This window comes from Natator depressus, chromosome 2 (genome assembly GCF_965152275.1).
Source record: "Natator depressus isolate rNatDep1 chromosome 2, rNatDep2.hap1, whole genome shotgun sequence".
NCBI classification, from domain to species: domain Eukaryota; kingdom Metazoa; phylum Chordata; order Testudines; family Cheloniidae; genus Natator; species Natator depressus.
Genome location: NC_134235.1, coordinates 55207686 through 55233407, shown reverse-complemented (window position 1 = coordinate 55233407; position 25722 = coordinate 55207686). Strand labels below are relative to the sequence as shown.

The following is a 25722-nucleotide window of genomic DNA, read 5'->3' as shown; positions in this document are numbered from 1 at the left end:
AAACCCCAAATCCCTGCATTGGGACAAAGTAGCATTTCTCTGTGTGCTTTGCAGTAGGCAATACCAAAGCTGGCATGCTCCAGAGGGCCTTTTCAGGCTCTAGGCTGCATCGCTGATAGGGAGGGCTACTCTCCCAGGAGCAGATGGCTGAAGGATATCCACTAACGTATGGGTTTTCTCCTGCATGAGTTACGCCTGAATGCCCAGGGAAGCAGCCATGTACCACAAAAGGTCCTGGTAGGCCTTAAAATCCTCTGGCTTTAGAGCAGAGGAATAGCCAGGCACTGCTACATCGTCCTGGGATGAAGAAGGGGCTGTTAACTGTGCCAAGGCTCCCTTTCCTGGACTGGTGGAGCTGGAAGGGGCATGGGAATATTTAACTAAATACAACTAACACTGATGTAACTAACACTAAGGGTACTACTAACTATATGCAACTAGAAAAAAACACTAAAATAGTGAGAGGTTGAGGTTAAAACCACACGGAGCTCTGACTCCAGCCAAGGGCTGTAAGAAGGAACTGAGGCGGGTCGGGATCGCACTGCCTTATAGAATCATAGACTCATAGAAGATTAGGTTGGAAGGGACCTCAGGAGCTCATCTAGTCCAACCCCCTGCTCAAAGCAGGACCAACCCCAACTAAATCATCCTAGCCAGGGCTTTGTCAAGTCGGGCCTTAAAAACCTCTAAGGATGGAGATTCCACCATCTCCCTAGGTAACCCATTCCAGTGCTTCACCACCCTCCATGGAAATAGTTTTTCCTAATATCAAGCCTAGACCTTCCCGACTGCAACTTGAGACCATTGCTTCTTATTATGTCATCTGCCACCACTGAGAACAGCCTAGCTCCATCCTCTTTGGAACCCTGCTTCAGGTAGTTGGAGGCTGCTATCAAATCCTCCTTTACTCTTCTCTTACGCAGATTAAATAAATCCTGTTCCCTCAGCCTCTCCTCCTAAATCATATGTCTGTCCCCTAATAATTTTTGTTGCCCTCCCCTGGACTCTCTCCAATTTGTCCACATCCTTTCTGTAGTGAGAAGCCCAAAACTGGATGCAGTACTCCAGATGTGGCCTCACGCATGCTGAATAGAGGGAAATAATCACTTCCCTTGATCTGTTGGCAATTCTTCTACCAATTGGGGATTGGTCCTGCTTTGAGCAGGGGGTTGGACTAGATGACCTCCTGAGGTCCCTTCCAACCTTGATATTCTATGATTCTAAATGCAGCCCAATATGCCATTAGCCTTCTTGGCAACAAGGGCAAACTGTTGACTCATATCCAGCTTCTCGTCCACTGTAATCCCCAGGTCCTTTTCTGCAGAACTGCTGCTTAGCCAGTCGGTCCCCAGCCTGTAGCGGTGCATGGGATTCTTCAGTCCTAAGTGCAGGACTCTGCATTTGTCCTCGTTGAACCTCATCAGATTTCTTTTGGCCCAATCCTCCAATTTGTCTAGGTCACTCTGGACCCTATCCCTACCCTCCAGCATATCTACCTCTCCCACCAGCTTAGTGTCATCGGCGAGCTTGCTGAGGGTGCAATCCATCCCATCATCCAGATCATTAATGAAGATGTTGAACAAAATTGGCCCCAGGACCGATGCCTGGGGCACTCTGCATGATACCAGCTGCCAACTAGACATTGAGCCGTTGATCACTACCTGTTGACCCCGACAATCTAGCCAGCTTTCTATCCACCTATAGTCCATTCATCCAAACCATACTACTTTAACTTGCTGGCAAGAATACTGTGGGAGAAGCTTTGCTAAAGCTTTGTATCAAAAGCTTTGCTAAAGTCAAGATATATCACGTCCACCGCTTTCCCCATATCCACAGAGCCAGTTATCTCATCATAGAAGGCAATCAGGTTGGTCAGACATGACCTGCCCTTGGTGAATCCATGTTGATTGTTCCTGATCACCTTCCTCTCCTCCAAGTGCTTCAAAATGGATCCCTTGAGGACCTACTCCATGATTTTTCCAGACTGAGGTGAGGCTGACTGGTCTGTAGTTCCCCAGATTCTCCTTATTCCCTTTTTTAAAGATGGGCACTATATTTGCCTTTTTTCAATCATCCGGGACCTCCCCTGATCACCACGAGTTTTCAAAGATAATGGCCAATGGTTCTGCAATCACAACAACCAACTCCGTCTGCACCCTCGGATGCATCTCATCCAGCCCTATGGACTTGTGCATGTCCAGCTTTTCTAAATAGTCTTTAACTTGTTCTTTCACCACTGAGGGTTGCTCACCTCCTCCCCATACTGTGCTGCCCATTGCAGCAGTCTGGGGGCTGACCTTGTCTTTGAAGACCAAGGCAAAAAAAGCATTGAATACTTCAGCTTTTTCCACATCATCTGTCACTAGGTTGCTTCCCCCATACAATAAGGGTCCCACACTTTCCCAGACCACCTTCTTGTTGCTAACATACCCATAGAAACCCTTCTTGTTACCCTTCACATCCCTTGCTAGCTGCAACTCCAATTGTGCTTTGGCCTTCCTGATTACATCCCTGCATGTTCGAGCAGTTTTTTTATACTCTTCCCTAGTCATCTGTCCAAGTTTCCACTTCTTGTAAGCTTCCTTTTTGTGTTTAAGCTTACTGAAGATTTCTCTTATATAGCCAGGGGAGGGGCTATGGCCACGAGGCATGAGCACTGCCCTACTGCTAGTCAAAGTTCTCCAGCTCTGGTGTGCAAGGCACTCATACACCTAAGTAGAATATACGGCTGTATTTACTCGAACTCCTGTCTGGCTACTGAAATGGCTTTGGCTGCATCACATGAGTGATTGCTTGAGGCCAAGGGGCCCCTTGACTTAAGGGAGAACCTATTCAGAGGAATTGGTGGTCTTATGGCATGGTTTTGGAAGTGCCAGCCTCTAAAAGGCCCAGCAGATTGCAGGGTCCTAGACTGGCCTCTGGTGGGAAACCCTGGCATCTTAGGTCCCAGCCTGGAGAATGGTCCCTGCAGTCTCCTTCACAGGAAGGTAGGGGTTGGAAGCAGATGAGTCACATAAGGAAGGGCCACCTGAACATCAGGCTCGGGTTCAGGGCCTACTTGGACAGCAGTGGGGGTTTGTTTTTCATGTGGATGCGCAGGTCACTGGTATCACGAGTGCCTCTATATTGAATGTGCTTCTAGGTTTGGGACTCTTTCTACAGTGTATTCATGGAGATATTAAATCCTGTCCCAGTGCATGCATTCAGTTGACTGTTGGGGATATAGGAATTCCCTTGTAGGCGGGCTGGCCTCAACACAACCTACTTCATTATCTTGGGGTGGGATTAGGAGCATTTCTCAGAGGTACTGAGAGGACTTCAGACAGGCCTAGAGGGGTTAAATGAGGTGATCCTGGGAGAAGGGAGTCTCAAAACCCTGGGACGTTGGACACACAGGTGTAGGTGAGGAGCTGGACCATGGAGAAAGACGGGGGTCTGGCTGAGAGGAAGCTCTCCCAGAAGGGCCACCTAACAATGAAACTGTTTGCCCCCCTTCTCCCCCAGAGGGGAGGGCATCCTAACTAGAGGCACCAACTTCATCAAGGATCAGAGGGAGGATGAAATCTTGAGCCTACGACCGGCTACCTTGTGGGAGTCCCAGAGTGAGCAGAGCAGTACACCCGATTTGAGCTTCACATGGAGCGACTGGAGAAAGACCAACTAATGGGTCTGTTTGGTTGGAACTCCTTGTTCACTGGCCTCAGAGGTGTGAGAACATGTGATTGGCTCATGCTATCCCCTCTGCGGGCCAACTCTCCGGTGAGAAGACCCTGACCCAGATTCTGGACTGATTTTTCTTGGCCTCAGATTAATCAAAAGTTAAAGACTTCTGCAGCTCCTGTCCTAAATGCAAACTCATAGGATGTAAAGGGGTGAAATAATTCCCTCTAGTCCAGTGGTGGGGAACCTGTGGGCTGCATGCGGCCCATCAGGATAATCCACTTCCCACAGCTCCCATTGCCTTGGAACGGTGAACCGCGGCCACTGGGAGCTGTGGGTGGCTGTGCAAATGTCAACAACTGGTCTGGCGGCCACTAGTGGATTACCCTGACAGGCCGCAGATTTCCTACCACTACTCTAGTCCCACTTCCTGTAGTAGGCATCCCATTTGAAAGGACAGGGATGAAACTTGTTGGACCCTTTAATGTTTTTATACCTAGCTGCACTTTTTTTATAGTTGATTACATCGCCTGATATCCCAAGGCAATCCTACTGTGTTCCCACCAATGCAAAGAACTGCTAGAAGTCTTTGCCAGAGTCTGAGTACCTCGGGAGATCCTCATGGATCAAGGCACCAACTTTACATCTTGGCTGTTGAAGGAGGTGTGTGATTTGCTAAAAATGACAACTCTACATACATCTGTCCGTCATCCGTAAATGGATGGTCTAGTTCAATCATATAGTTCAATCAAAATATTCATGGTAAATAGGCCTAATGGCCTGTGATGGGATGTTAGGTGGGGTGGGATCTGAGTTACCCAGGAAAGAATTTTCTGTAGTATCTGGCTGGTGAATCTTGCCCATATGCTCAGGGTTTAGCTGATTGCCATATTTGGGGTTGGGAAGGAATTTTCCTCCGGGGCAGATTGGAAGAGGCCCTGGAGGTTTTTTGCCTTCCTCTGTAGCATAAGGCACTGGTCACTTGCTGGAGGATTCTCTGCTCCTTGAATTCTTTAAACCACGATTTTGAGGCCTTCAATAGCTCAGACATAGGTGAGAGGTTTTTCGCAGGAGTGGGTGGGTGAAATTCTGTAGCCTGCGTTGTGCAGGAGGTCAGACTAGATGATCATAATGGTCCCTTTTGACCTTAGTATCTATGAACCAGATCCTGAAAAGGATAAATGCTAAGGAACCCTGTCACTGATATCAGCTCATCCCTTTCCTTTTATTTGCTTTTTGAGAGGTTCCCCAATCATTTAGCGCAGTGGCTCTCAAACTTTTTTTCTGGGTATGACCCCCCATATAAATTATAAACACTTTTAAATATATTTAATATATTAAATATATATTTAATATATTTAACACTATTATAAATGCTGGAGGCAAAGCGGGGTTAGGGGTGGAGGCTGACTGCTCGCAACCCCCCATGTAATAACCTGAGGGGTCCTGACCCCATTTGAGAACCCCATATCTAGTGGATTATTTCTTTTTGAACTTTTATATGGGAGACAACCCCAGGGATTCTTGACATGGTCTGTGAGAAGTGGGAAGAAAAAAATTCCGAGGACAGAGACAGTTGTATAATATGTACCAAAGCTCTGTGAGGGGCTCAAAACCCTAGGGACCTGCACCAAAGGAGACCTCTTCAGTGGCCAACAGGCCCAGGAGCAAGCCTATAACAAAGGAGCACATATGCGCATATTTAAGTCGGGTGATTGGGTGGTACTTCTACAGAGTCCAAGCTATTTGTTACATAGCCATTCGAAGTAGTCCCCTAAGTTGGGCCAGTTAACTATGAGATCAGGCAGCCTTCTGAGAGGAAGTTGCTCAGATTTACCATATTAAACTGATGCCATAGAAGGAGTGTGAGAGCTTATATTTTACTCCTTGTCTCCTTGAGCCAAGTTGGGGCTCCAAGTATTCCCTTCTCTGGACCCAGATCATATACAGATCGGGGGAAACCGCCATCTGGAGCAGAGGGCCCAAGTGAGAAGCCTAGTGAAAGCCTTCCCAACAATATTTGTCTTCCAGTCCAGATGGACACCTCTCATGCAACACCATACCCAAAGAGCTGGGGCAACTTGTTGGGGGAAAACCCCTGGCTGCTCCCATCGAAAATGTGGGATGCTGTGAAGCAAAAGAATCCAGGTCATGTTGGAATGAGGGGTCACTGAAGAATCCTGCAGTGGCTGGCAAAGTCCAATTATATTTGTCCCCAAAACTGGATGGCATTATCTGGTTTTGCATAGTGTTGATTTTTTCTAAAAGATCTCTCCAAATTAAATGCTTACCCCTGCCCCAAGTGGATGAATTATTAGACTGTCTGGGTGCGGCCCAGTATATCACAGTGTTAGCTCTAACCAAGGTATACTGGCAGATCCCACTCACACTGGAATCACCAGAGAAAACAGCCTTTGCCTGTCCTTTGGCCTGTATCATTGTAGGACTATGCCTTTGACCTCTGTGGTAACCCAGCAATGTTCCAACAGCTCATAGATCTAGTCTTCAACCACATGGCTCATATATAGCAGCAGATTTAGATATAGGCATCTACAGCCAAAGTTGGGAGGAACACCTAGCAGAAGTTGTTTCATAGTTTGGTGCCTATGAGACACTGGGCTAGCTGCAAACCCTACAAAGTGTAAGGCTGGAAGAGAAGAGACCACCTACCTGGGATATCCTTTGGGGAAAGGCCAGGTCCAATCCCTCGTGAACCAAGCCCATCCCCTCAGAATATGACCTACCCCAACCAAGAAGAAACACGTCAAAAGGTTTCTGGAGCTTGTGGTTTAATGCTGTGGATTCATGCCAGCGTTTTTGGGGATAGTGCCCCCCGTATCCCCCAAGAGCCTAGTTAAGGCCAGCCCCAAGAAAGTTCACTGGTCTGATGCCTGCAAAAAGGCCTTTCAGACATTGAAAGACCTCGCTATGCAAAGAACCTGTCCTGTTCATGTCTGACTTCTCAAAAGACGTCATTTTGCAAACCAAGGCCTCAGAAGTGGGACTAGGGGCAATGCCATCTAGCACTCTTCCTGAGCGGGGGGGCATAGTCAGTGTTGGAAAAGGAAGGGTTGGCTGTGAAATGGGCTGTGGACTCTCTCTCACTCTCTGATATCACCTCTTAGAAAAATCCGTTCAACCTTGTCACTGATCATGCCCCCTTGAGGTGGTTAAATGACACGAAAAAAATGAACCCCTTATGCGCTGATATCTGTCTCTCCAGCTCTACACCTCCCAAATTCAACATATGGTGATTTTTTTCCCCTGCCACCCCTAGGAAGTGTGTGTGGGGGGCACAGTCTGCTGGCCCAGTTCTCTTGCTGCCATCTCAATGGGGAGGGTGTGTGATGGGGTATACAACTCCCCCCACTAGACACCATGGGGTTAATTATCTAATGTGGGCTCAGGTGTCAGGATTGGAGGGATGAGCGTAAGAGGGAGAGCCCCAGCTTAGTTGATGGCAGCCTACAGAAAAGAATAGATCTTCAGTGATCATCTCCTGAAGAGAGGGGCTGGATGAAGATAGGAGCTCCTCCGCTGACCGGTGCCCGACAGCCCCTCCCTGAGGAAAGGGAGGGCCAGCTGCTGATGCACTTTGAATCATTCTCTGTTTCCAGTGAACTCAGTTTATTTGCATTAATTCCCCTTATTTTTTGTTCAAGGCCGACTCTGGAAGGGGACAGACTTTAAAGTGACCTGGCCGGAGAGCCAAGTCACAGGAAGAAACAGACCACCACAGGCCCAGAGCCACCGTCGGGAGGAGAGCCGCTACTTCATGCATGGCCATAAGAAGGAGCTAGTGGTGAGCCAACTGCTTTGCTTCCTTCAGATGTATAACCACCATATTTGATCTCATAGACAACTGGGGGCATGTGGAGGAGGCCTGTGGCAATGGTGTTGGGAATTTGTCCCTTCAGTACGATAGCAAAGCACTGAAACCATCTACTGTAAATGTAAATCAAAGCAATTGCGTTGCTTTTTACAGGACTTAAATCGCTAGTAGCACTGAAGTCTAGCCCCTGTGAAATGGTATTGCTACTCATCTCATGTTGCTCTTCCTACAGCAGTAGACCCTGCACCGTCAAGGCTTCACAAACACTAGTCTAAGCAGAATCAGTTACTGTGGTCACGAGTAAAACGGAAGGCACTGACCACCATTTATGCAGGCTGTTGTGTGGTACACAACACAATTTATGCAGGCTGTTGTGTGGTACACAATTTCTCAGCTAAATGTGACTATGTAAGCATCTTTTCCTAGTGGATAGAGGTCTGGATTGGGACTCTACCATTGGTGTGACCATGGAAAAGTCACTTCACCTTCCTGTGTTTTAGAATCTGTAAAATGGGGATAATGATCCTGATCTCCCTCTGTAAAGTGCTCTGAGAGCTCTGGGATAAAATGTTCTATAAGAGCTAGGTATAGTAAATAAAATACCAGCTACTTTCAGAGATATTCTAATCCTATGGAAAATGCCCCCCAAATATACCATAGCAGCAAAGTTAAATAAAGGGCCCCAACTACAGAGCACAGTGGTGTAATTATCCTAGGATTATTGCAAACAAATTTGATTACTGAACTGAATTTAATAAAAATAGTTTGCTGTGTATGGTCTCAAGACTCCAGATCCTCTTAGGGGTTTGTTCTGTGTATGTTTTGAATTAGAATCTAAATCTAGCTCTGGGTCAAAACTTTGCACTTGGACCGTATTGCTGTTATGGCTGAAACTACCCCCCCTCCCCCGTACCTAGAGCCAAACACCTGCAAACTTTGGAGTGTTTGAAATTCAGGGCAAAAATTTTCAAAAACAGGTGCCTGAAGTTAGGATTCTGATTTTCAAAATTGCTTCAGTGGGACCTATTACATGTTCAGTGTGGAAATTGGGCTACTTAGGGGCCTAATGGAGGACTGAGGCACCTAGTTTTGAAAACCTTGTTCCCAATCTGCCTTTCGTGGCTTAGGCCTCTATCTAATTTATCTATGTGAGGGGGACATGAAGAGGTTGATAAAGGAAATCTCAGTGAAAGTGAGTTATATTTTTGCAGTTTTAAATACCCTTTACATGGTGTTTTTCAGTGAAACTAATACAACTTGCACATGATTTAGCTGGGGATCGGTCCTGCTTTGAGCAGGGGGTTGGACTAGATGACCTCCTGAGGTCCCTTCCAACCCTGATATTCTATGATTAGAAAAGGGGACATATCTTCTCCTGAATTTACTGGTTTGTATCAGAGGGGAGACCAGGTCATGGAAATACCATGCAGTGTATTCTATAAATCTGGAATTCAGCTCTAATTATCTTCTGCATAAAAAGAGCATCATCACCCCTTCCCCAACTTTGATTTAAATTACAACAAAACCAGAGGCCAGTCTCCTAGAGGCAGCTAGAAAACAGTAAATTGTTTTTCCTCAATTTGTTGCTCCTCTTTAATTTATATTAAACTCACAAGCTACAAGTGTAAAATGTAAACACTATATGGTTCTCTACCTTTCCAAGTGTAGTCTGGTAAATCGGGTGCAAGGGATGGAGGAAGGATAGGGTTGTGGAAGCCCACTCTAATGAGCAAGAATGAATGTGCAGTACAGGGTACTTTTTTCCCAGGAGCTCATGTGTTCATTTCTCAAGTCCAAAAATAATAATCACAGCACACAGACCAACGTAAATCAAGAATCCCCAGAGGACTCTTTAGTCTCCCCTGTTAGAGTCAGCTGCAGCAATCTGTCCATTCTTCCTCATGATCTTATCAAGGACATTTGGAGTGGATCTCACAATTCAAATATCAGATTTTTTATAAAGGTGACAGGGTTTCACTGGGAATAGTTATCTGCCTTTTGCAGCCTCTATACACAGAGGTTTCAGTCATGTATACTATCACAAAAGAAAGACTACAGTAGCTATTCAAATCACTAATCATATATGGGAGTGTAGCAGGGCGGTGTGGTGCCCCACCACCCTGCAGAGGGAGGAACCTCCCCAGACACCAAAGTGGGCGGAGCCAGTGGATCCTGCGCCCGTCCCCCAGAGGTCAAGGCGCAGGACAGGGAGTATAAAAGCCCAATCCCAGAGCTCACTTGGTCCGCAGCCGCCGGAGAGGCCAGACGCCTGTGGCCTGGCTCCAGCCTGGGTGACCCTGGCAATCCATGGCCGACCCCAGGACTGGCTGGACCGGCCAATGCCGACCGGTGCACGGAGGAGCTGCCAAGCCTACCTCTTGCCAGCTACCTGGAGGAACCCATGGTGCTGGAGCCCTCTAAGGACACCACCCTGACCCAGGTACCCTATGAGGGGGAGTACGGAAGTAGCCTGGGGGCAGCTGACCCTAGTCTGGCTGCAGCACTGCCAGAGCCCATGTCAGCGTGTTGCGGCCAGGATCCCCACTGACACAGCAGCGGGTCTTCTGCTGCTGCTAGGGCCCCAGGCTGGGACGCAGTGGAATGGGTGGGCCTGCGTCGCCCCCTGCCACCCACTCTCCCTGGTCGCTCAAAGCCAGGAGCCTGGGGTTTGCTATTGAACTATTTGCTCAGCCCCTGCCTGCAGGCCTGAGCTTCTGACTGTTTGTTTGCTGCCCCGCTCTGACCCAGGGCCTGGGCTTACCTAGAACTATTTTGCACAGTCCCTGTGTGAAGGTCTGGGCCATAGACTGGCCAACCCAGCAGAGTGTGTGTAGCGAGGCGGTGTGGTGCCCCATCACCCCTCAGAGGGCCGAGTCCCCTGACTGGGGGACTGAATGAATTAAGTATACGTTTGAAAATTAGGATACCGTCATACAGAGCAACAGCCTTAGAGTGTGAAAATGAGCCAAATGGGAGACTGGGCCACGGACACAAACACATGCATTTCCAGTGCAGTAACTGAAGTTCCATCTTGTCATGTCACCAGTGAATTTGGCCCAGCATGGCTAAGTAGCATGCGACGAATTTGACTTCTTGGAGAATGATGGGGGGAGGGTGCGGAGAACAGAATTATTGGGCTCTCAGCTCAATTTGAGAGAGTAGAGATTAGTCATAAGGAAAGAAAAATGAACAAGCATGGAGCAAGCTTTCATAGGAGATTAGCCTCTTTAGGGAACACCTTCCTCTTCAAAAAGCCCTTTCCACCCTCAGAATAACACAACAGTAATTTCCCCTGCACCCAACCCTCCCCCCATTAGCCTGAAACACATGAACCTAAACAAAAAGTAAATCAATGAAATCTAAATGGTCAGAACCAAAAAAGGGAAAAGTGGCAGAGACTCTATGAACTCCCCTAGGGACTAGGTTGTTGATTTTTTCATTGAAGATGCTTAGGTACTACGGGCAGCAGTATGAAGTCCTTAAGGCAGATAGAAGTAAAGTTTTTTATTCCTCCCCCAATCCCATCTGTTCCTTGGGCTGTCCCCATTAAAAGTCTAGTATTCGGGAGAATAGACCTGCTTTCCATTCACTTCCTCGAGAGGCACCCATAAAGTGCTAATATGTCTGTATTGTTTGCAGATGCCACTTGCTAGTTTTCTGCACAGAAAAACACCAGGATTTGTGCATTGCAGAATTTGAGAGAGATGCTGCAGATGTTTCAACTACAGTAGGTTAGCACACCAATCCCTTATTCTGTTTCACTCTCTGTTCTTCAACCTCGTCACTGTTTCTGTGAATATTAAACCAGAGGATTTGAAAATGTTATTTCTTTCATTTGCTCCTTGTTTAGTAGCTGACCTTCGATAGGAGGACAATGTACTGTGCCATCTTCTCTGACTCACTGAACTACTGAAGAATCATTTTTATATCCTTCATAACCATATCTTATTAATATACAGTAACTAAGAATGTTAATATGACTCGAAAGCAGAGCGAATACCTGCAGGCTTGTTACTCTTATCAGAATAATTTATTGTACAGCCTACTTTACTATAGTTCTTAGCTACTGTGTAGTATCATTACATACATGTCAATGTTTGTGTAAATAAATATTTCTAGGTTTGTTATGGAAATGGCTTATGCTATGTATTTGAGAGCATGGTTTTGACAGTGTAAGCCCACAGGCCAGTGTTCACAGTGAATCCACTTTTTCTTTCAATGTCCCACCACTAGAGTGGGAGTCTCTTTAGTTTCTTTTTATCTGATGGGAAGATAGACAAAGGAGCAGAGAATGAATAAAGAACTGTATGTGCTAGGAAGACCTGATAACTGAGGCTCTGACAGTCTTTGGTGACTCAAAACTGTCCATGTGATAGTATCTCTGTATTGTGGACATTGAATATATTGTGTAATCAGATAAATTCATACAATGTAATTACACAAATAAGAAAGTGCGCGTAGCTGGAAAAGATGTCACTGTAACGATGTCATTCTGTTCCCATAGTTGTAGAAAAAGTTCCTCTTCATCCCCAGATACAAAGGGTGTCTGAGAATCAGGCAGGGAAAGCTATTGTACTTTAAATGTGATCAAGCAAACACGTTCTCCTCTGTTGCTGCCTAAATCCTTCACTTGTTACTGGGGGGGATTTACATATGAATTATTACATCTTCACATTCACAGTACTGTAGAAATACTTCATGTCACTTTAATCTCAGTTTTGAAGCTATGAAGAGTATTGTGTGGTCAAAAAGTGGTAGGGGAATAAAAGGTGGTTTAGAGATCTATCAGTTTCAAAAATGTTTGACAATATGTATCTCTGTTCATTATACCCAGGAACTTATTTTTTCATTGTTAAACTTTTTAGAGAAGGGCTTATTGTGTAGACAAGAGACATTCTTGCAGCTTTATAAAGGTAGAGTTAATTCAAAATATAGACAGGAGCAACTGCTCCTAAAATATATATTTCTATTAAAGGGAAGCTCCTGAAAACTCAGCACCAATTGGTAACAACTAAGAGGGAATAAAACTCTGTAGTGACCTACTCATTAGACAACCCTGCTGGCTTTAGTGGAGTTTTATATGCTGTGTTTAGTCTGTGTAAAAATACATAAAAATCCTATTTGTGAAGAGAAAGGAAGAACACCTATATCAGGAAGCTATCCACCAGTTTTAACTTTCTTTCACTTTGAAGTGATACATTCCTTGGGTAAAAATCCTGACTCTACTGAAAACAAGGGCCAAATTCCCATGGACGTCCAAGGAGCCAGGCTTCTGCCCATTCTCTTGGCAGATGATAGAAGACATTTTTCCAGGAAAAATATCTGCAGGATACTGTTCGCATGAACAGAAAAACCCACCTGCAACTCTTAATAACCAACTTTTTATTAGAGCAAATACAGTCGTGGAAACTGTACATTATACATTTTGGGTTCAAGACTTTTATAAATAGAGAAACTCCTACATAAAGAGTTCATTTTTTTTCACAGCAAGAAACTTTAAATAGACAAAGTGACATTATTAAGTACATTGGCAGGCTTCATGTGCTGTCCGAAATGTAGTGTACAGTATAACAACCAATTATAAATAGCCTTTCATGTAAAATACAGCTGTGCACATTTTAGAAAAATACCAACAATTTTTGAGCTTTGTTTTAGAAAAGCTTATAAATCATACATATTTATAAATTGTACTAACATGCTTAAATTTATAAACATTTTCAGAAGCTGATTGTTACCCCATTATTTTCAGAGCATAAAGTATTTTAAATAAACATTGAATAAGAATTAAATGTCAGTTACAAAATTAGTTCTCTTTGTAAAGAGACATGGGGTGGGCAGGAGCATTTATCCCTTACATCAACGCTTACAGTAACTTTAAAATGTGTTCTCATTTAAAAATTACTTTCTTAAATTTAAAAGTAAAACATGATTTTACTTCTTTTTAAAAATAAATAAATATACCAGTTATTTTCATTTGCTCTCTTTCTGCTTTCTTCCACACTGGTCAAACCACAGGATTCTCAACATACTTCTGCATAGAACACAGTGTTATTGTTCTGCACTGAGCTGTATCAGGCTACACAATATTCATTCCATACCTATGTTACTTTATGTGCTGCATCAAAAGATACCTAATGTAGCTTTTAAGAAACTTCTCCATTAAACCATGCAAACAATTAAAGTTTACAAACATGTTCAAAAACTAAAAATTATGAAATCTTTTCTAATAGAGATAAAATAAACCATATTCCAAGCCCTTTTTCTATTTTTGATTTGAAAGTAAATATTTTAATTTAAAATGATCACACCACATAAACTTCTGTAAGTAAAGAAGCATGCTTTTGAGTAATACAGGGTACAGTAATTACAGTGTAATGGCACATGAAAAAACACTGATCACATCAGCATAACATAGGACTATAAAACAACTTAAGACAAATGTTCCAAATCAAAATTTCTGTGGCTCTCTCTTTTTTTGTTTTGTTGAGGTAAAATTATCTACGGACTTTAAAGACATTAAAGCCATCAAATTGATTAAACAATTATTTCAATGGATCTAAACGCTCTACCTGAATGTATTCAACAAAAAGCTAGTATTTTAAAATTAATAATATTTTTGTATGTAGTAACTAGCTTAGGTTTCATTGGCATTAATGTCCACTTGGACAAGACTTGACTTTAACTGCTGGCAAAAATCCCAATATTAAAATATAATCATTCAAATAACCGATTACCACAACACTGGTGTGGGAGAAAAACCACACAAAACTTCAATCCTATTTCTCAAGATATTCTGCCTCCTTTTTCTAACGTACTGGTACTCCCTGAAGACTCTCATGGTATTATAAATTGGCTTGCTATTGACACAAGCATTTGAGCATTTTTTGGAAGCTATAAAGGACAGCTTAAAACTTTGCCATTACTGTATATTACCTGCTAAACCTTAATAATTTAGGAAAACAAGTTTCAAGAATTGTACCTTCAGATAAAAAAATATATATACTGTATGTATAACAGAGCTTAGCTTCTCTGCTGCTAGATGCAACTAGTACATTTCTCCAGGTTGCTCTACATACTATATTATGGCTATACATCAGGTTTAAACAACAGCGAAAACAGAATCATGCACTAGCAAATGAAATTCAATCTCCCCGACCATTGCAGGAGATGTTAAAAGCAGCAGGTAATGGAATAAGACTGGTGAGTGATGCTGCTAACTATTTCTTCTAATGAGATAGGAGTGAACGCTGGAATCACTTCCACAGCAACTGAATCCTCTGACCACATTCCTCTGGCAGTCGTTTTCCGATCTCCCTACTAAAAACATCAGACGGTAAAATAATAAGGCAGCTGTTAGCTTCCATCAACAAAAAGTGCAGCTCCGTACATTTCCAGTTTAGTCACACACTGCTGGAACAGATGGAGTAGCCAATGCACTTCACTGGTTGGGCTGCTTCAGCAGATTTTTGTTGTTGTTTTCCAACATGGCTGCTTGCTTCAGCTTCCAGAGGACCCCAAAGCCACAAATCATCAGTAGAGAAACTGATCAGGCCCCTGGCTGAATTTTCCAAGTGTCATCTCTCTTGCGTCCCATCCTAATTCCAAGCCTCCTTCCCTGTGTCTGAGTACGACTGGTGCCATTTAAAAGGCTGATGAGACAACTGCAGAGAATTGTGGGCTAACACCACTAGTTGTCATGACTTCACTGAAGGGTCAAAACAATTATATCATTAAGTAACTATGTTGAATCACATTCAGGCATAGCTAAAATTAAAGTAGGGAACATTAAAAGTTTGTAAATCTTTATAATTTGAACTGGGGAATCAAACTGATTTGGATATGGTGTTCTTCTATAGAAACAAGACCTTTCTTACCTTCTCTAATTCCAGTCAAGTTAGAAAATGGACAAAAAGAATGGCTAAACCAATATTCAACAGCATTACCAGGGCAATCATGACTGAGTTAGGACCCTGAAAATACAATAAAATGGGTTTCGATTACATTTTTTTAAAATGGAAAAAATCATGCAAGCCTGAACATAATACATGTTTCTAAATGAAGTCACAACAGGAACTATATATCATGACCTTGTCTTGACCTTTTAAAACCTGCCTCTGAAAGATTAATCACCCCTAAAGGTACAGACTCTACTCCTGATAAACAAAACATTTAAACTCATTATTTCTGGCATTCAGCTGTGTTAAATATCATGTGTGTGAGAAATGCAATGGATGCTGTAAATGCAGGTGAAATTAAATGTGGTATCATATTGGTTTAATCAAGTCGGGATTAAGTTGCTTTTCTGGGAACTGTGATTGTCCAAAGAAAACAAAATAGTGCAAGACAAAAACTATGCCAGTTTTTTAAAACAAAACTTGAACTTCAGTAGTAGTAAAAAAAAAGATTATAGTACAGCACCTCTTCCCTACTTCAGGCCTCCTCATAGACTCCAACCTCTTTTAAAGTAGAAAATATAACTGTGGTATGTAAAATAATACACCCTGGTACTGGCAGTACTCTCACTGGAATTTCCTCTTTCCCTTCCCTCCGCAGGTAGTTTGGCTAATAAAAAAGAGATGATAGAGATCCCCCAGAAATCTTTTATAAATATTTAAACTGTAATTTTAACAGTTGCGGAATTACAAACCTGTTCCTGCTCCTGTAGACACTGATGGCAAAATTCCCTTACTTTATAAATGGAGGTGGTCAATTTCATAAAGAAATGTAAAAGTCAAAACAACCCCTGCCTCCCAAGCGAAATCTAAATTTTATTAAAGAGCTGACTCTTAATCTTTGTATAATTTCTTCATTTTTACATGAAATAGATGACCAAAGATTCTGATTAGCCTTCTGATGTATACTGCTGCTTTTTTAACAGTGCCCAGAAAGATATCATTTGTACAGATTCTCACTTATGAATAGTTTGGAATATACATTTAACAAATGAGATGCCTCTGTTCTTGGGTTCGCCTTTTAAAATTTTTGACATATTTACTCAGACTTACATGTGATTAACTTTTAAAAAATTCATACTCCACTGCTAGTAAAAAAACAAAGAAAACCACACCCCTTATAAAATTCATTCCTATGGAAAACACAAATGATCCATGCAAAAAGGCAAGACCTGAGCAGGGCAAGATTGTTGGACCTGTTGATGGGGCTATCACTTTTAAGATCACAAGAGGGATAACCAGATTTAATTAAATATTAAACAAGAATTTATTGACTTACTTCAAACGTCATCTATTGTAAAATTCTGCTACATTTAATGGCTGTGATTGACATCAGCCATACAATCCCTGGAATGATACAGGTTGAGAACTGTTTGCTAGAATACCGTAATGGCAAAGCCTGTCTTAAATGAACAGTATTTGTGCTAGTATCACATCAAATAGTATTAAAAATGGTTTAGAGATGATTACAGGCAAACACTTACTACCAGGCCTCGACCTTACTACTGTGAGTAGTTTCATTCAAGACAATGAAAACAGTGCGTACAGTGATGAGCAGTAGGCCTGGTAATGAGTGTTTTCAAGACTGGGCTCATAGAGTACTACAGATGAATCCACTACAGATGGTAGCTGCAGGGGACTTTAGTCTTGGAGAAATGGAGTTAACAATTAACAGACACCAGGCTTGCCATCTGTTGTGAATTTATTGTGAGAGACATGATTTCTAAGTAAAATTAAGCCTCACTCATGACAGAACTCTCAAAGCTCAGGATTTTTTTTTTTTCAGCCCCAGGTGGCAGCACTCCGGCTGTCAACCCTGGGCAGCTGCTTCCCTGCCAGCTTGGGAAGAGGGAGAGGCGACCCCACTGCAGGCCTCCTAGGCCTGGGGAGAGTGAAGAACCCGAAGAAGAGCACAGGTGAGGCTGGGAGAGCTGAATTATGGCATGGGGGCTGCAGAGCAGGGCTGATGGGGTGGGTGGGCTGTATTGATGATGGGTTTGGAGCAGATGGTGTGAGTGTTAGGAGGGTGAACTGAGACCGCTGGGGGTCGATGGGGTAGGGGGGCTGAACTAAGGGGGGTTGAGTGGGGAGAGAACTGAGGGCAGTGGGGTCAATGAGGGAGGGAGGGTTGGGTGGGGAGAGAACTGATGGGGGCCTGGAGGACAGGATTAATTACTGGGCAGGAGAGGGGCAGATGTGGGGGTGAGAGCTCCTTGCAGCAGGGGCCAAAATCACCTTATCCAATACATGTGGGAGAGTGGGCAACACTAATTGTCACATGCACACACCCTGGGGATGGGAAATTTAAAAATCAAGGGACTGACCTAAAAAAACGCAATACAATCTTTTTGTGTCTCATGATTTTTGATCTCTTGAAGTTGTCAATATGGAGACACTCCCATATCAATAGTGCCACTGCTTGCTGAGATGCAAAGAGGCTGTCAAACGAATGGAGAGGCCCTTGGAGATGGGAGGAGGCGCACTACCTGTACTGGGCCTACCTGCACAATGGCACTGACAGATGTGAGATACCTGGTGTGATGGCCCAGCTTGTATAGTTAGCATTTGAGAAGTGAGCTCACGGCCAGGAACAGGTGAAGGACTTTCTGCACAAATCACAGCTAACAAACAAATAAGACCAGGAGAAAAGAGACAAAACTAGCGTAAGATTGAAACTTTAAAATTAATATCCGGAGGCAAGATTTTCAGAAGCAACTAATGATTTTGAGTGCCTCAGTTTTTGGGTGCCCAACTTAAGGCACTTCTTAATGACCTAAGTTTGAGGGGGTCGTTACTTAGAACTTTCTGAAAATTAGACCCTTTAAGGCAGTGGTGGGCAATCTGTGGTCCTCAGGCCGCATGCAGCCCATCAGGGTTATCTGCCTGCAGGCCGTGAGACAGTTTGTTTACATTCACTGTCTGCAGGCACAGCCGCCCACAGCTCCCATGGGCCAGGAACAGTGAACCGGGAGCTGCAGGCGGCCACGCCTGCAGATGGTCAATGTAAACAAACTGTCTCAAGGCCTGCAGGCAGATTACCCTGATGGGCCACAGGTTGCCCACCACTGCTTTAACATGTCTCAAATTGGTGCACACTATCACTAGCAACTTCTAAAAATCATGTCACTAAGTACGTCTACACTGCAATTTAAGGTGACACTGCAGCTTATATAAGCATTCCCATGCTAGGTTTAACCACTACAGTACAGATATGGTGGCATGGGCTTCAGCCTGGGCTAGGAGCCCCTGTATAAGTCCCCTGGGGACCCTAGATACATACTTGTGTTGCTGTTCTGTGCTGGGGTACGTGCTGCTGTGTCTTCACTACTATCAAAAGTTAGTGTGGGTCTGGCTGCCTGTGTTACACATTCAGCTGCAGTGCAGATGTACCCTAAATGAGCTGGAGTCTTCCTGCTTAAGCAGAATTACTGCCCTTTTATGATCCCATTAACTAGCAGTCTTTCCGTTAAGAAGTACCAACAGGGCTAAATCTGGTCTCTGGGAGATGCCCCCATTTATGTAGTTTTGCCAGTTAAATGCAACCTGCATAAGTACAGTGCTCTGCATGACAACAAATTGTTAGAACAGTGGTTCTCAACCCAAGGTACGTGTATCTGTGGGGATACTCAGAGGTCTTCCAGGTGGTAATCAACTCATCTAGGTATTTGCCTACTTTTACAACAGGCTACATAAAAAACATTAGCGAAGTCAGTACAAACTAAAATTTCATACAGACAAATGATTTGTTTACTCTGCTCTATTTACTGTACACTGAAATGTAAGTACAATATTGATATTCCAATCTATTTATTTTGTAATTATATGGTAAAAATGAGAAAGTAAGCACCTGTTCAGTAATAGTGTGCTGTGACACTTCTGTATTTTTATGTCTGATTTTGTAAACAAACAGTTTTTAACTGAGGTGAAACTTGGGCTACGCAAGATAATCAGACTCCTAAATGGGGTACGGTATGGAAAGGTTGAGAATCACTGAGCTAGAGGGTCACACCCTGGAGCCTTTGCTGAATTTTCACAAGTGTCTGGTGGAGTATGTCTTCATGCCAGTTAACCCCTACCTCGGTGTTGCCCCTAACCCCCACTTCTAGCCCCTGCCCACATACACAAATCTTTGACCCATCTGAGGCTGTATGATAAAGCCTGACGCTCAGGTCGGTAACCTGGCCGCTTTGCAGTGAGGATGCAGGCTAAACCACTGAATTGCTGATAGTCTCCAGTGCCTTCCCACAATTCAAGTCCCCATAAGGAGTACCAACAGGGCTAAATTACTAAATCATTATCTCACCATTTGCTGGCAAAGAATCAGAGTGGCCCAACTTACTGCAGCATAAGGAACCATAGGAGATACCCCCAGAAGTCCTAGTGCCATGCATGGGTGAGTGCAACAGCTGGTAACTCAGGTAGGACTTTGCAGTGTGACTCCTCACACCCAGGCTAGATTTACGTGGGTGCCAGTCATCCAAGTTAACTCTGAAGTGAAGATATATCCTTCTGTAGCAGAGTGTGTGTTAAAAATGACTAAGGGTTTGAGCAATATTGTCTACAGAAAATTCCCCACAGGAAACAATGGGTCCCCTGGATGTTTTTGAATCAGATTCACTTTCATTCCACTTCACAGAGATGGGGACTCATCCCTCCTGCCACAAACTGGCCTTTAGATTATCATAGGAGAGGCTGCTATTATAACTACTCTGAATGCTTACATCTGCATGGTTCAGTGCACCACGGCCCTACGGGGATCCCTTTCTATGGCAAACCTGTTTGAAACAAGTATGACTTGCAAACTCAAAAACGCCAAGGTTCATACACTTACGAGACCCTTCCGACTGAAGCCACTTTTCTGTTTGCAGAAGGACAGGGAACCATACACTTCACTGTTAGGATACACTCCTCCAGCAAGGAAGGATGGTTATGGTTAAGGCACTGACTTAGACTCAGGAGAGGTGGGTTCACTTCCTGGCTTTACTGCAGACTTCCTGTGTGACCTTGACCACATCACTCAGTCTCTCTCTGTGTTTCAGTCCTCCATGTAAAATGTGAACAATACCTCTATTCCCTTTGTCTACTTGGGCTGTAAGCTCTTTGGGTTTCAGACTAGCTCTTACTACATGTTCATTGGGTCTCTAGCATGCTGGAGCTTGTAGATGCTTCAGTAATATGGGCCTAGATTTTCAAAGGATTGAAATTCAGTTGGAGCTGGGTGCCAACTCCTTTGAAAATTCTAGCCATAAATAATAATAATGGTTTACGTGGACTAGGTGAAACCCTGGCCTTGTTAAGTCAATGGGAGCTTTGTCACTAATTTCAGTGGAGCCAGGATTTCCTTCATTACCTATCATACATCCTGAACTGCATTCTACATGGTATGAGAGCTCTAAGACAGACAGATTTTGGTTGAATAGCAAGTTGGGGCTGTAGTTCAAACAGCAACAGGATAAGATATCAGGTTCCAGAACTCTGCCTGGAGATGGAGGGCTATTCTATTGATGCATCTACCACCCAGGTGAAGTGGGTCTCATTAGCTCCTACTAAGGAGAATAAAAGGTAGAGAACCTCTAAAGTAAGAGAGGGGTAGGGTATGAGACAACGCATCTTTCCTAGAAAGAAGCAGCTGATGAGGAAGCGGAGGTTAAGGATTAGGTTTACTAATACTGAGTAAAGAATGAAGAGATGGTGATGTTGGGGCACCAACCCATGCTGAGTTGACACAAACAGGGACTCACCCCATTCACTGTGGTGAATATATTTTGTTTTCTCTTTTGATAACAAGAATTGTGAAAGTGGAGTTTTCTGATGTTCCAAAAATGTTCAGTCTTAGAGTTTTGTTCTATGCAAAGCATGACCCCAGTTTTTAGACACATGCTATGAGTGTTAAATGCTTTAAGGTGAAGCACCAAAGATAAGTCCTTAATACCCTGCAGGAGCTTAAAATAGCAAAAGGCAAAATTAGTCTGTGCTGTGCAGGATTGACTAGAACAGGTGCAATAAAGAAGCTGCAACAGCAAAGTTTTAGTCCTGCATCAAACTGTCCTTTCATCTTTTCAGTAGCAGGAAAGAGAACATCTTTTCCCTTAGGTAAGAGAACCCTATGTAATTAATTTTGAGGTAGAAGATGGCACGACTGTTCAGGGAAATAACTAAGAGATATAAAGACTAGTCCTGCAATCCATTTGCATTAGGAATGGCCATTGACTTTGCTGGGAATTCTAGGCATAGGAGTTTACAGGATCAGTGCCAGAGCTCTGTATTTTCAACAGGGACATTAGATTATATGATTGATGGATGTCAAGTGCACATTAAGAGGAGACTATACCCCATACCACTTGATATTCTGCACATTGTGATGCCCTTAGATTTAGGTAAAACGGAACTACGTATTGTGGTTTAATACCAGTTACTCTCAAAATAGTCTTTTACGGTATAATAGAGCCACGCCCCTTCTTCCAATACTACCTTATTTAAGCCAATATGCAAACAATTTGGCAGAAGAACATGGGTGCAAAGGATAAAACACCATCTGCTCATCTTTTTGATCACAATTCAAATCTCATCTAATTTATCTCCAATGATTTTTCAGGTTTAGTTCAGTGGATGGGTAACTGTGACTTGCTGACAATCTCTGTTCAGGAAAGACTCAGAGCAGAGGGAATCAGGGAATGAGGGAAATCATTTCTGAGGTTGAAATGGGGATGGTGAAAACTTTGGAGAAAAATGCACAAGCAGCATTAATAACAATTCTGTACCAACACACACCCTTGTTCTGGTAGACTGTTGGAGTACCTCTTGTTGCTTTACTCCTGTTAAAGTTTTAAAAAATGCAAATAGGTAGAGAATTTACCCTGTCTCTGACACACATCACCACATATCTTGGAAAAGTCAGCTACACATACACACACACTTGTAGAAAATATAGTTTTAAAGACATACAGCAAAATGCCTTCACATTGGGAATGAACTCCCACACCCTAATTTCCTTTCTCTCATACACTCACCACACTGATGTTATCAAGACTAATGCAATTAAAGTACCCCAGTAGAGGCAGAGGGACAGATCCCAGGCTATCACATCAATAAATAAATGTCTGCTGTGTGATATTCTCTTATTACCCTCTCCACCTTTTGGGCATGGCTACACTGCATGCTTTTTTCAGTAGTGTGTCCTGTAGGTACATATGGAGCCCCCACAACACAGGTATAAATAGCAATAGACTGTGAGGCATAGCTTAGGTTAGTAAAAGACATGCCTGAAGGGTGTGGGTATGTATGTGAGTACTTGCCCAAGTCATGCCTCTCTCTCGACACTGCTAAAAACAGCAGTGTAGGGTCCCTGCTGCTGGAGCCTTTCCTCACCTTTTGCTGACATGTGTACTTAGAACCCGCAGTGTGTATGCTTTTCACTGCAGCATGTAGCTACACGTACACTGCATGCCACTGCCAGTGGCATGTAGTGAAGACAGAGCCTTCCTGATCATTGGCTAGTGGTGTGTTTGTGTCTGTGCCCTGCCCTGATTGTCAGAGAAGGTGGAGGGATACATTTCTGATATAGAGAGACTCCAGCTAGTCAGTAAAGTTAGGAGCTCCCTCAGGTCCCAATAATGATTTGGTTTGGAAGGAATGGTGGAAAAGATGAGAAAAATTTGGCCTGATAGATGCTGCCTAAGCAGGTGCAACTTCACTTGCTTATATCAGGGCTGAACAGAAAACTCAAATTTCAGGCTGAGATTCTGTCCCTTCATCTTTGGACCCCCTTTCCCCTTCCCAGGCCTGACAACTTCATGGTAGTGTACGTCTGACCCATCCACATATGTCAGGCTCCCAGGGTCAAAGGCCAATATCAGCTGCATAACAGATTAAAAGGCCAGAAGGAAACATTGTGATACTGTAGTCTGACCTCCTACACAACACATGCCACAGGACTTCTCTGAATTAATTCCTGTTTGAACTAGATCATATCCTTCAGAAAAATATCTAATCGTGATTAAAGATTTCCAGTGATGGAGAATCCATTACATCCCACAGTAATGTTGTTCCAGTAGTCAATTGCCATCACTGTTAATTTTTTTTGCCTTACTTCTAGTCTGAATTTGTCTAGTTTCAAATTTCAGCCATTGGATCATGTTATACTTTTGTCTGCTAAACTGAAGAACCCTGTATTTCTGTCCCCTGTGTAGGTACTTAATCAAATCACCCCTTAGCCTTCTCTCTGTTAAGCTAAGTAGATTTAGCTCCTTGAGTCTCCCTCTATAATGCATGTTTTCTCATGGCTCTTCTCTGAGCCCTCTCCAAGTTTTTAACATCCTTCTTAGAGCGTGGACACCAGAACTAGACATAGCATTCCAGTGGCGGTTGCATCAGTGCCCTATTTATATATTCAAGGATTGCATTTGCCTCTTGGTCACAGCATTGCTCTTGGAGCGCATGTTCAGCTGATTATCCACTATGACGGACAAATCTCTTTCAGAGTTGCCGCTTCCCAGGACAGAGTCCCTCATCTGGTAAGTATGGATGGACTACCTTTTCCCCCAGATGTAGGACTTGACGTTAGGCTGCATTGACACACACATTGTTTGCTTCAGTCTAGCTTACCCAGCAACCCAGATTAATTTATCAATGACTTGTCCTCTTCATTATCTACCAAGCCACCAAACTTTATGATTTTATGTTTTCTGTCACGTCATTGATGACAACAGTAAATAAGTATAGGGCCAAGAATCAATTCTTGTGGGACCCTAGTAGAAACACACCCCCTTGATGATTCCTTGTTCATCATTACATTTTTGAGACCAATAAATTAACCAGGTTTTAATCCATTTAACGTGTGCCACGTTTATTTTCTGTCATTCTACTTTTAGTCAAAATGTTGTGCAATACCAAGTCAAATGCCTTACAGAACTCTAAGTATATTAATTGCATCATCACTATTACCTTTATCAATCACATTTGTAATCCCCTAAAAAAAAAATCTAGTTAGTTTGACAGGATCTGTTTTCCATCCACCTATGTTGATTGGCATTTATTATATTACCCTCTTTTAATTCTTTATTAATCGAGTACTATATCAGCCAGACCATTATTTTGCCTCAGATTGATATTAAGATGATGGGCATATAATTATCCAGGTCATTCTGTTCACTCTTTCAAAATACTGGCACAACATTCGCTTTCTTCCAGGCCTCTGGAACTTCCCCAGTGTTCCAAGCCTTACTGAAAATCAATATTAATAGACCAGAGAGCTCCTTGGCCAGCTCTTTTAAAACTTGGATGCCAGTTATCTGTGTCTGCCGATTTTAAAAAGTCTAACTTTAGTAGCTACTGTTTAAAATCCTCCTGACGTTCCGTTGGAATGGAAACTATTTTATCATGATATAATATGAACATATGTGTAGGGCTGTCAAGCAATAAAAAAAATTAATTGTGGTTAATCGTGCGATTAAAAAAGTTTATTGCAATTAATCGTGCAATTAATCGCGCTGTTAAACAATAACAGAATACCACTTATTTAAATATTTCTGGATGTTTTCTACATTTTCAAATATATTGATTTCAATTACAACACAGGATACAAAGTGTACAGTGCTCATTTTATATTTATTTTTGATTACAAATATTTGCATGGTAAAAAACAAAATAAATAGTATTTTTCAACTCATCTAATACAAGTACTGTAGTGCAATCTCTTTATCATGAAAGTTGAACTTACAAGTGTAGAATTATGTACAAAAAACCCCTGCATTCAAAAATCAAACAATGTAACACTTTAGAGCCTAAGTCCAATCAGTCCTACTTCTTCTTCAGCCAATTGCTCAGACAAACAAGTTTATTTACATTTGCAGAAGATGATGATGCTTGCTTCTTGTTTACAATGTCACCTGACAGTGAGAACAGGCGTTTGCATGGCACTATTGTAGCCGGTGTCGCAAGATATTTACATACCAGATGCGCTAAAGATTCATATGTCCCTTGATGCTTCAACCACCATTCCAAAGAACATGGCGTCCATGCTGATGACGGGTTCTGCTCGATAATGATCCAAAGCAGTGCAGACTGACGCATGTTCATTTTCATCATCTGAGTCAGATGTAACTAGCAGAAGGTTGATTTCCTTTTTTGGTGGTTCAGGTTCCGTAGTTTCCGCATCAGAGTATTGCTCTTTTAAGACTCCAGAAAGCATGCTCCACACCTCATCCCTCTCAAATTTTGGGAGGATCTTCAGATTCTTAAATCTTGGTTCGAGTGCTGTTGCTATCTTTAGAAATTTCA

At 43.0% G+C, this 25722-nt stretch overlaps 1 protein-coding gene and 1 long non-coding RNA gene across 2 annotated transcripts in view; one reads left to right on the top strand and one right to left on the bottom strand.

Moving 5' to 3' along the window:
• LOC141981368 (uncharacterized) overlaps nucleotides 1–11155 on the top strand; it is a 49128-nt gene extending 37973 nt beyond the window's left edge. Inside the window, exons 2-3 of the long non-coding RNA XR_012637752.1 lie at nucleotides 7323–7462; nucleotides 11132–11155. This is a non-coding gene — a long non-coding RNA (uncharacterized LOC141981368). The remainder of the gene's footprint in view (nucleotides 1–7322; nucleotides 7463–11131) is intronic.
• A 1769-nt stretch (nucleotides 11156–12924) lies between these two features.
• JPH1 (junctophilin 1) overlaps nucleotides 12925–25722 on the bottom strand; it is a 113545-nt gene continuing 100747 nt past the window's right edge. The window contains exons 5-6 of the mRNA XM_074944219.1: nucleotides 15367–15462; nucleotides 12925–15197 (exon numbers count right to left, since the gene is read on the bottom strand). Of these exons, the coding sequence (XP_074800320.1) occupies nucleotides 15382–15462 (81 nt within the window). The 3' untranslated portion in view covers nucleotides 12925–15197; nucleotides 15367–15381. The remainder of the gene's footprint in view (nucleotides 15198–15366; nucleotides 15463–25722) is intronic.